This window comes from Mastigoproctus giganteus, chromosome 11 (assembly GCF_048544385.1).
Source record: "Mastigoproctus giganteus isolate SK-2022 chromosome 11, ASM4854438v1, whole genome shotgun sequence".
Taxonomy (NCBI): Eukaryota; Metazoa; Arthropoda; class Arachnida; order Uropygi; family Thelyphonidae; genus Mastigoproctus; species Mastigoproctus giganteus.
This window is the reverse complement of record NC_143585.1, coordinates 112,094,767-112,107,522: the sequence shown is the minus strand read 5'-3', so window position 1 is coordinate 112,107,522 and position 12,756 is coordinate 112,094,767. Positions and strand designations below refer to the sequence as shown.

Genomic DNA, 12,756 nt, shown 5'->3' with positions numbered 1-12,756 from the left:
ATTAGGCTGGCTTAATCAACATTCCCTTATGGGTAACCAGAATTTTGAAAATTTAACCCCTCTTTTGAGTTGTGTCACTATTGCACCAACAAACACTCAAAATTTGTGACTTGATTCTCCTAAAGATCAAAGGTAATTAGGATGAAGAACAAAAACAAAAAAACATTAAACAAGTTTATTTATATTCATAAACTCGGGAACATGTATGAACTACATTTTTATCTTTGAGAACATAATTGTCGTAAAGCATATATAAGAACAAGAAATTAGTACGAAATTATTGGTGTATAAAACAAGCAAAAATTTGGAAGAATTGTCATTCTTAGAAAAATTTAATCCTTCTGCAAAGCAGCTTTTAGACTGTTATAAAAACCTGCATGGCATTTGGGAATTGTGTTATCGTTCAACAAACAGTGGAGGTCACTGTTCTTTTTTAAATCGTATTTGAACTCTTGTAGGCTTTTTCAATCCGAAATCTACAAATGACTCCAAAGGTTTCTTGTTTTTCTAGCTTTAGTTTTACTCTGATTTATAATCGTCCTGTTTGTATGATGTTTTATAAAAGAAAGAGTCTAAATGTTGCTTTTCTAATTTAAAGATAGCAATGTCATTGAAGTTCGACTCCACTTCATCAGTATTTTCATTAAATTTCATAGAAGTTCGTCGGGCCAAATCTTTCAGTTCATAAAAACTGTAATGTCTTACCTCTGTCACCACCTTGAAAGAGTTTCTTGTCCTTCTGGCAGTTCTAGCTAATGTAACGTATTGTGATGGGATGAATACAGGACCAGACTATAGTAATCTTTTAATATTTTTCTATATTAATGAGTGTGCACATCACCCTTGTTTTGCATATATTCTACAAGAAATTTGTGTGCAATGGTTTTGATTTGAAAGTTCGCCACAGCATACAAATCAGTTGTTATAATAAATTTTGAGTACAATAGTGGCTCGACTAAAATAATGCCAGCTGATATTATAAACAAGGTTGCATTACATTCCAATACTGCCACAACTCAATAATGGTCACTGTCGCATACTGACCGAGCTCCATTCACTCCCAAGTTTGGGGGAAAACTGAAGAAGTGCCACTGTTGCCGCTTCTTGATACAGTTAAAACTCAAATGGCATAACGACACTTGTGCTAGCAAGCAAAGAAATATTGAACTAACTTTTTACTGCTATTGCGTAAATGTAGTCTACTATCCCAACCTCATTAGTTGTATTTACTCAAAAATTAAGAATCTTGAGTTGTGCCACTACTGTAGCCAGTGAGCGATATGATAACGATGAAAGTGTAGTGCATTGATTTCTGAAATTTTATTCTATAAAGCAGCTGGTTCTACTAACCAGTGAGGGTTAAGAGGCGCCTACTTATGGGCTTAAGATTGTCTATGACCAGGCACGCCGTCCTTCCTCTCAGCCAATAGCAGCCTTTGTAAATGTGTTGGCCATATGTTTTGTTTTGCATCCTTTAGATGAAGTGATTTTTTGTGTTAGGCTTTAATCAATATATTAGTTTTAATCAATTTTTTTAACTCGACATGTATAATTTCCATCATAAAAATCACCTTTTTTAGAGAGATAAATAGCTTAGTTATATAACAAAAATTTCAACTTCCGAGACCTTGGAATGAATTACCAAAAACCAATGTGTTATTGAGTTCACATTACAATATTTTCACGATACGATGGTGTCTTTGGAACGGATTAATATCATAAAGCAGGGGTCCACTGTATGTTGACTGGAGTTCGCACCGGGTTCGGAACTTGATGACCCCGACTCAGTGTTATAGATGTATGCAGTTCATTTGTGTGGACAGGCATTACGAGCCAAAGGAATTCTGTGGGCACTGTGCCGGATGGGGACATGTGTTTAAAGACTGCACTAAGAAATCAGAAACACCGAAGTGTTATGTGAACTGTTGGTGGAGAAAATCACCGTTGGCCCCCTACAAAACTAAAGATAAGATCTGTCCTGACTATGTTTGAGCAGTTGACATACTCAGGACTGATTTTGATGATTAGTCCGACTGCCTTGTTGGGCCAGTAGTGGTGGCCTCTGCCGACGGGTAAGGGTGCAGATAGTGTTTTCCCTCCTGCTGGTGCCTACAGAGCTGCCATTCTGATTGTTTGACTGAGTTGTAGGCTGGGGGTCTTGGGCCTGATGTGGCTTTAGTCATTAATATCAAGATTTGTGTTATACTTCAATTGAGTTATAAAGAGGATTGTTCCTCTGTCTGGAATTAATGAATAAAAGTCACTTAATCAGATTTAATTCCAGAAATTTGTTAATTTAGTTGTCTGACTGGGAGTTGGACTTATGGTTTTGTTAGACAGGGTGGGGCAGCGACACCATTCCTGCCAAAAGTCTTTGTTTGAGTCAAAAGATTGACTATTTTTGCTGTTGTGATAATTCTAACGATACCAAGCTTGTAACAATCACAGCAAAGATTAAAATTGGCATATTGGTGGAAGCCCAGGTGTCTAATATAACTAATGTTTTGATAAATGACAAATATAATTACCCCTAGGTCTTTTTCCTATCAACTATCTTAATTTTGGAGCTACCCAAATGGTAAAATATCCTGGGATGGCTGCTAACCAAGTGCAGTACTGTGCACTTATCAATGCTAAGCCTCAACTGTCATTTTTTGACTGATCTGCTCAGTTTATCTAGATCTTGTCTTTACTGTCATTAACCACTGTATCCACCTTTATATCATCAGCAAACTTAGACAATAAACTTGATATGCCTTCATCAATATCATTAGTAAATATTATAAACAGTGTGGGTCCAATGGTGAACCTTATGTTTCTCCACTCATCACGTTAGTTCATGAAAAGCAGTGGCCATTCATAACCACTCTTTATCTTCTACCATTTACTGTAGTATTAACTTGTCCCTAATGCCACACTGCTCCAAATGGCTAGAGAGTTGTACAGTTTTGAATGTTTGTGCACTGTGCCAGGTTGTGGTTAAGACATAAGTAGTGACAATTTACTTAATTTCTGTAATACAGTAAATTTAATTTTTTTACCTTTATAAATTTAATTCTTGTAAGATATTTTCTTTTCATATTTTTTACGTTGATTGAATGACTGATCGAATTGTGATTTTATGGTGCAGTGGTATCTGTGGCTATAATGCACAAAGTACATGATTACAGAAAACTAAGTATAAAATTTAAAGATAACAATAAATCACAAAAGCTCACTTCAGCTCACTTTTTTCATTTGCTATGTATCAGAAACAGAGGCCTTACTTCTTGCTGTATTTCCTTTGGTTTTGGCTGCTGACCCTTGATGAAGAAGTTAAAATTCTAGGATCTATCGCATTAAGTACTATTTATAGTATTTTATTTTATTTAATCTTATTTTATTTTTCAGGCGCTTATTTAATTTTTCCATTGTAACTACACCTGACAGGCCAGCATTCCTCTGCTCACTGTAATATACTTATATACATTCCATTATGGTTGCTAGGTATTTCTGCCATTACAAGTAGTGCCCCTTGTCCATAAATCATCCCAATATATTAATTTATCTTTCCTTTTTTATCCATTACTTTTCACTACAACTAATTATTATATATATATAATCTCTCTCTCTATATATATAATGTGGTTATTATGTTTAGATGTATGTATTCTTTTAGATTAGCGTGTTCTTCTGTGCTGTGTTAATGCCATCGTATTTTTGCCATAGGCCAATTGTACATTATAGGTGCCAGTATATATTCGTTTAATTGTAGATTGTTACCGATTATTGGTGTTTTTCATTTAAATATTAGTGTTCATACAAATTTGTAATCAAGTTATCCTAGTTTGGTTATCTTCATTCCATAGGCCATATGGAATGAAGATAACCAAACTAGGATAACTTGATTACAAATTTCTATGAACACTAATACTTAAATGAAAAACACCAATAAGCGGTAACAATCTACAATTAAACGTGTGTGTGTGTGTATATACACACACACACACACACACACACACACACACACACACACACACACACACACACACACAGTGGAACTTCTCTATTACGAACTTCTAATATTATGAATTTTTTCGCAAAACATTGCACCTCAAAACGAAATTACATGTAAAATTAATCCCTTATAGCGAAGTGTTAGTCTCTCTATAACGAATTTTTAAAAATATTAGTAAAAGCATTTTTGAAGATTTTCAAGTATTTACTGCTAAACAGCCGCTCAAATCATGCTTTTAGTGATTACTTGTGGCCATTGATGCCCGTAGGAGGGTCTTTGTTTCATTTTTGTTACAGTTATTAAACCATATGGGTTTTCTTAAAAGTGGTCATAAACTTTACAATAAATAGGATAGATTTGTAAATTGGTGTTGGCTCACGGGAAAACGAAATTTGCTGCGGTAAGCCTTTAGCGTGCTGCAGCGGAAATACATAGAATGCTACCATAGTCGGTTTTTAGAAACGCCTACTGAGTGACATTCGCTTCTCACCTCAACTGTACCATGTGACCTTCCTGTCAATCATTATATGATATGTCCGTTCTCATCTAACTGGACTCCCAGTAGATGGTTTTCATGAATTTTTATTTTTTTATTTTTTTTTTATTTCGTTCTTTTAGAACAATGTCATCAATCACATAGGCTATCGGCTCTTGTATTTTATTTTATTCTGAAAAGTATCACACAGCATACATTAATAAATTTTCTTTCGTGTGTATATATGAATGAAAGTCGTATATTTCTTCAAAGTGATTGATAGGAAAAGTCACGTGATACTGCTGAATTTGCAAGCGGACGTCACTGAGTAGGCGGTACTAACAATTCACTATATGGCCAGCGCAGCGAAGTTTGCGGTGTATGTATCGGCAAGAGCTGCAGTCCAGTAATTTTTACAGTTGTGGAAACAAAGTATTAATGATAAAGTAAAGATTCTTCATGATATTGGTCAATAAGAAAAAATATATTGCGGAGAAATATGGCATCCCTGCAAGCAGCTTATCTACGATTTTAAAAAATCGAGAATCAATTTTAAATGCAATTGAAGGAGGAGCAGACAAGAAGCGAATTAAGTTGTGTATATACAAGGATGTTGATAAAGTTGTTTTAAAATGAGCGCAAATGATACGTGAAAAGAATATACCAATATCGGTTCCAATAATTAAGCAACAAGCTCTGAAATTTGCACAGTCCTTCGACATACAGAATTTAATGCGAGCACTGGATGGCTAGATAAATTTTAGAAGCGCCGCAGAATTGTGGAAAAGGTTATTTGTGGAGAAAGTGTTAATGTAAGCGAAGAAGATTGCAACAGTTGGAGGAACAATACCTTAAAGAAGATTTTGGAAGAATATGAACCTAAGGATGTTTTTAATGCTGACGAAATGGGTTTATTCTTTAAATGTTTACTGAATAGAACACTTGCTTTTAAGGATGATAAATGTTTTGGCGGAAAACAAAGCAAAGAAAGAATCACTGTGCTAGTTGGAGCAAATATGACAGGAAGTGAAAAATTAAGACTTTTAGTCATTGGAAAATCAAAAAACCCAAGATGTTTTAGAGGCACAAAATCTTTGGAAGTTGACTACGCCGTTAATAAAAAAGCATGGATGACAAGTGATATCTTTGAAGATTGGATATTAAAACTAGACAAGCATATAACAAAAGAAAAAAGGAAAATCGTGTTGGTAATTGATAACTGTCCGGCACATCCTGCCATTATTTCTGCCAAACTTAAAAGTGTGAAGTTACTGTTTGGTTTTTACCACCAAACGTGATGTCAAAACTCCAGCCGATGTACCAAGGCATTATTAAAAATTTTAAATTTCATTATCGAAAGAGAATAATAATGAAGATTGTCAATGTGTTATCAGAAAATAGAAACTTGGAGGTTACAATTAACCTTAGAGATTGCGTCTTTGAACTGGCAAAAGTTTGGACAAACAATGTCACTGAATATACTATTCAAAATTGTTTTTCGAAAGCAGGATTTGCATTGAATACAAAAGTAATTAGAGTAAATACAAAAGTAAAAAGTAAAAAATGATTAGAGCTAGCACTATGAAAATCAGTGGTTATGTCATTTAAGGTATGGAGAAGCAATATGTAGAAGGGAAAAAAAAAAGTTCAAATTTCTGCCACCAGGGGAGAAATTGGCACTGTAAACTTAGGAATACTTAAGATTAGATTTTAATATCAGAATTTAAAAATCTACAGATATTGTTCTATGTGCTTTCCTTCACTTGAGATGACATTCTGAAAATGGAGGACTGTGTGTGACACAGTTTTGCGTAGCATCTCATTGGGGATATTGGTCAAATGCTGTTTAATGCTTGCTTTCAAATTGACAAGCATCGATTTGAAAGACCGTCATGAGACAGGTTAGTTTTACCCTACTGATGACTAGTCGTTGCAATAGTAATCCTGCTCAGTATGAGAGGAACAGCAGGTTCGGACACTTGGTACATGTGCTTGGTCGAGTGACCAGTGGTGCAAAGCTACCATCCGTGGGATTATGACTGAGTGCCTCTAAGTCAGAATCCCGTCTAGCCACTGCAACGATACCGTTCGTGCCTCGCGCGTTGAATCATGGTAAACTGTCTTTCAGGTATCCCCACAGCCAGAAATCACAGGAAGTAAGATCTGCTGATCGGGCTGGCCAGAAATGCAGAAAGTCTCTAGAAATGATGCAATCATTTCCGAATGTTGAACAGAGCAGATCCTTCACTTGTCGACCAACGTGGAGAGCGGCAACATTTTGTATGAACACTATGGTCTCCAATCATTGCCTTTCTTGCAGAGCGGGAATAATATGATCTCTTAGAAGAGCGCAGTACCATGCACTAGTTACTGTACACCTTACGGGACCATGAGGTGTAGACTCTTCAAAGAAAAATGGTCTGATTATAAACTATACTGTAACATATGGACTTTAGTGGTCTTTCTTGCACAGCAGATGGACGAGAAGTTTCCCCATATTCAGGAGTTTTGTGCATTTACAGCCCCACGAAGAGTGAAATGTGCCTCATCAGACAATGTATGTATGGATGTCACTTAAGATTTGGAGTGCATTGTAGTGAATATTTGTTATGCACATGTTTACTACAGATGAAAAATATTAGTAAAAAATGAAGCTTTAAAGGCATAAAACATTAAAAAATAACTCACAATAAAAGAAAGTACTTTTTACCTGTTGGACAAAAGAGAAATTTTGGTTGTGAAAGATGTTGATATACTTCATTGGCTACTGACACCTGTGCATGAGCAAATGACTGAAATGCTTCTTTATCTGTTTCACTAATTTCAGGCTCAATATCATCAAACAGCAGAGCGAAGGCACTACAGCCAAACTGTGCTACCTATCACAAAGAAATGATTAAAAAATAAATAAATAAATAAAAAAATACATATGATATAAAACAAGCAAAACCAGTTAAGCATTTTGTTTAATTGGCACTTTGTAATTTGATTACAACAGCAAAAATTTATGAACATTAACTTTTTATGAACGTTTGCATCACTATTTTTTAAATGAAAAGGTATATCCAAAAAGAATCCATATTTATGGCCTTCTTTCTGTGCACTGCATGCCCACTTCTTTATTAATATTCCATTAGAGCTTTGGTTCCAGATTTTCAAAATCACTGATGTGATATGATTTTTGGAGATGAAGACAAATCTGAAATTTTTTTTTAATATAAAAACATTTTTTTAGATTACTTTGGAACTAAAAAATTAATTTTTAAAATATTTATCAATTAGGAAAAAAAATTACTACAGGGGCTGCTTCTCGTACAGATTTCTAATATCCAGTTTAGGACTATCATCACTACAGTTTAACCTTTTCATAACGTATCTTACATATATACAATTTATATACAAAGGAACTGGATGCAAAAAATAATTTTGATATCATATACTTGGATTTCAGGCAAGCTTTTGATACTATTGCACATGGAAGACTACTATACAAATTGAAGCAGTATGGCATTAAAAGCAAGTTGCTACAATGGCTAAAAGGATGGTTGAATGGGAGAAGACAGAGTGGTAATTAACAGACACTGCTCTTCGTGGACCAATGTTATTAGTCAATTCCCCCAGCTTTCAGTGCTGGGCTCATTTGTTTTCTGTATTTATCAATGATATTGATGAAGTTATATCAGACCTAATGCCCAAGTTTGTAGACTATACAAAAGTTGGCAGGTAGCATTAACCCAAGTGTAACATACCAACCATGTGGTACTACACTCAGGGTAGTGGAGAATGAAAAATGAGGGTTATTGTGCAGGCAGGCTGCTAGAACAGCCCATGGGGTCTTGTCAATGATATACGGGAATTTTGGTAGCAGGAATAAGGAGGTGATTATCCCTTTGTATAAGGCAATGGTCAGGTCACACCTTGAGTACTGCATACAGGTATGGAGACCTCATTTTAGGAAGGATGTAGAGCTGCTGGAACAAGTAGAAAGAAGGCCAACGAGATTGGTGAGAAGCACAAAGGGCTGCTCTTAACAAGAAAGGCACCTGTAAGATGATCTGATTGAGGTGGATAAGGCACTAAATGGGGTGAGTAAGCTCAATGCTGATGGGATTCTTCCTCTTGCTCAGGTTATGCAACTGCAGGGGTATAGATTCAAATTGAGGAAAGACAGTTGCAGAACAGATGTGCGGAAATTTTCCTTTAGCCAGCAGGTGGTTGATTGCTGGAACAAGCTTCCATCTCTCGTAGTGGAAGTTGATAGCTTAAATAAATTCAAGGAAGAACTAGACAAATGTTTGGAGCAAATGAATGGGTGAAACGGGTAAGACATTTTTTTTGGCCGATGCTGCTTAAGTGTTCTTTCGTGCATCACATCCTATGCTAATGCTAAATTTAATTTTTATTTATTTATTTTTTTTTTCAGCTAGTTCAGCATAAGCATTTGGCCCCTTGTAGCTATTATTAATAAGTCTGAACAACAGCACTCTGCATAAGAGCCTACAGAACTTGAGGAAGATGTGTGACCTGCCCAGTAAGGACAGGATAATTTGGTGGGAATGGTTAAAGTAGTACACAGTAAAATGTCAGTACAGATAGAAGTACAGAATCCAGGCTTTTTTTTTTTTTTTACTTCACACTTTGGTACCAAAAACTTGTTCTCTAAATCAGTGGTCTCCATGGTGAGGTGCACAAGGTGATCCACTGAGGTGCATAAGGTGATCTGCGATCAATTGATATTTTTTAATTTTATATTTTCAAAATACAAATAAAATAAAATAAAATATAAAATTAATCTTTTCAAATATTTCATATACACAATCAGACTTGTTTTAAAAGTACATAAGCCAGCACATAAAAACTTGTGCTTGCAGTTAATTCATAAATTAAATCTAATTCTGAGAAGACTTAAAAATGGATTGGTGGCTTAAAAAGATCCCTTTAAATAAACTTTGGATTGAAGTTGACACTGATCATGCTACTACCACAAATGACCAACAAGAAAATAGTGAGGCTGACATTTCTTCTAGGAAGAGCCCTTCCCCAACCACATTACAAGGTAAAAAAGATACTGATATAATACTGAACAAAAAGCTGTCTACAAAAATTTGAAATTATCAAGAAAACTATTTGAAATGTGGATTTACATCCATTATCATTAACAATGAACCATGTCCTAAATATGTATTGATATTAGCTAATGATAGTATGAAACTATTACGATTAGCAAGCCATTTAAAACCTAAGCATCCAGAAAATGCACAAAATCCTGTACAAATGTTTCACGAATGTTTAAAGTCCTGCAATACTTAATATGATAGCATAGCTTAATATATTATGGTATTCACCTTTTTTTTATAATCTGCAATTGATGTTTGAATAGAGTGGATGATAATTTTAATTCAAATTAGGAGTAAGTAAGTTGGGGTTTAAAAACAGAAGTTAAAATATGCGCAAGGAAGTAGAAGTGCACGTCTTCGTCCTTGGTTGTCAATATTAAAGTTGAAAATAAATGGTTAATACTGGAGGCCAATAGCCATAACAAGTGGCAATGATGGGTTGAGAGTGAATGCATGTATTTAAGAAAGCTAAGTTCCCATAATGCTCCTGGTTACATGTGGAAATCTCAGGTGCATGAGATTCCAAGCCAGTGTGCAATGTTGTAAGGTAGTTTGGTATTTAATACTTGGAGATTGGAACCATTCTATGACTAGGGCTTCATATTGGAAGATTTTAAAACTGGATTTTAATTTGATAATGGGAAAGGCTGAGTCTACTAAGGGGGTGTGATTGTGAGATTGAACATGTGATGCTAGTTCTGTGTTGGTTTGGCCTGTCTTAAAACTATTGTAGTGGTAGTACGTGCGTGTGTTTGATGTTTTAATAGAACCATATTTTGAAGTTGTGCTACCAATGTAACATGCATTGCAGTTAGGTTGACATTTTATTAGGTAAATAATATTGTTCATATCCTGATATGATATTTCCGTGTGTCTTTGTATGAATTAAATAATGAGCCAAGTTTATTATAAGTTGAGAATGTGCGGCGGCACTGATTGTAAAAATTACTATGGTATGGTAGGATAATATGTAGATTATTATTAGAGGTGTGTTTGGGTGGATTGTTAATAGTATTTGGGACGGTGAAAATGGTTTGTTGAATTAATTGAGTAGGGTACCTTCTAGATATGAATTTTGTTGTAAGATATTGAAGTTCATAATTGAGATCGTTTTGTGTAGAACTGTATTTTATAGCACTGTAAATCTGATTACAAAGAATGGCTTTTTTTATGTTAAGGGGGTCGTGCGAATCAAAATGTAGGTACTTGCCAGTATGGGTATTTTTTCTAAAAATTCTTGTTCCTAGTTTGGTGTCATTCCTACATATGGTGAGGTTTAGAAAATTAATTTGTCCGTTTTCTTCAAGTTCTAGGGTGTATTTTAATCTATTGTGGATTCTGGTCCTATTAAAAGAATGTCATCTGCATATCTTATAAATAATTTTATATCTGGGGGGTATGGTTGTAGTACATAGTTTTCTATTGAAGCTAGGTAAATTTCAGAAAGGGGGGGCTGAGATCCCCAATCCCATAGGTAATCCATATATTTGCTGGTATATCTGATTGAGAAATCGAAAATATCTAGCATCTAATAAAAAGGTTGTAAGTTCTAGAATACTATTAATTGAAAGGGAAGTGCGATTGGGTAACGTATTATCATCTGTTAAGAAATTACGCAGAGTTTGTAATGTTGAAGGTAAATGTACATTAGTGTACAATGAGACTACATCGAACGATGCTATTATGTCGTTGTTGGTTATTGTAATATGTTTTATTTTATCAAATGTTTGAATTCAAATTTTTCAAATTTTTGAAGTTGTGTTAATTTATATTATTAGTTTGAGATTACAAAAAAATATATAAAATGAAAATAAAAAAATCAATATTAAATTATTTTAAGAAATTTAATTTTTGTTTTCTAATTTTGACATCTGTAAACTTATTAATAATATTCTCATAACAAAGAGTTTTTAGAATATCCTTTTCTATATACAGTATTGCCAGTGCATTAAGCTTTTGTTCCAAAAGAGTACTGTGTAAATAATTTTTTACCAGTTTCAGTACGGAAAATGAACGCTCTCCTTTGACATTGCTCACTGGCAATGTTAAAAACAATCTTAAAATTATTCCGACATTAGGAAATGTGGATATAATTTTGTTTTCGATTATAAAATTCAATTTTTCAGAAGCAGTGACTACATTCTCAGCCTTACTTAATATATCAAACTGTTCCATTTCCACTTTCAATTCATCAACATTTACATCTTTACTATAAATTCCCTCAATATAAGTTTTACAATGCATGAATGCTTCTTCACTATAATCATATATAAATTTAAATTTATTATTGTTTATATCTTTATATACATCACCTCTTCTACACAAATCAGTAACTATTCTATCACAAACGGTTAAAAATATGTTCAGTCTAAAAGCTCCACCTCCTAATTGTATGTTGTTCTCATTGTTATCATCGAAAAATATTTTTTTTTGTAATTCGGCATTTTTTTTTTAATATTTAATTGGATTAATATTTTCAGCTTCATTTTCAAACTCCTTGAAATTGTTACGCATATTTTTAATAAAGTTGCTCATGCTATCATATAATGATACTAAAGGTATTTATAAATAGTATTTATAATTATATTTAAAGAAAGTTACAAATTTATATTTTAACAATACAATTAAAATAATTTAATAAATACAAAATAAAATAATGTATTACGATTTTTTTATTGAAAATGTTAATGTTTTTCAAATTAAGTAAATACAATCAAAAAATCAAATGTAACGTAACATAAATTCTGGTTTAAACAAAAAATAGCAAAAAAGCAATACAAAAGTAAGTAATATTTAATATACTGTAGAGAGAAAAATATTTCATATATGTATACCATATTTTAAAATATATCTTTATATAAATAGAAAATTTAAACAATTTTACAATGTAAAACATAGTTATTATCAAAAAGCAAAATGCAAGTACAGTACATCTTATCATTTATAATTATAAAGGAAAAAAAAAAAGATTATTTTCATACAAGTAACAAAAAATTTGTGTGAGGAACTTTCGTACGTTGGAAGTAAAACTTCTTACATCAATGTTCGGGTCCTTTGATGTGTTCTGATTTACCGATAGCGGTCTGACTACAACTGTATGCATCAAGCTACGTGTAGACAAACGTTTTCCCCTGCCTCCACTCATGTTGTACTAGTGGTTCATGAAA

General features: G+C 33.7%; 1 protein-coding gene across 1 annotated transcript in view; it reads right to left on the bottom strand.

Annotated features, from left to right (window-relative positions):
• Positions 1-12,756, bottom strand: part of Oga (O-GlcNAcase) — a 402,181-nt gene that overhangs the window by 218,431 nt on the left and 170,994 nt on the right. The window contains exon 5 of the mRNA XM_090385453.1: positions 7,183-7,351. Coding sequence (XP_090241579.1) covers positions 7,183-7,351 — 169 coding nt within the window. The remainder of the gene's footprint in view (positions 1-7,182; positions 7,352-12,756) is intronic.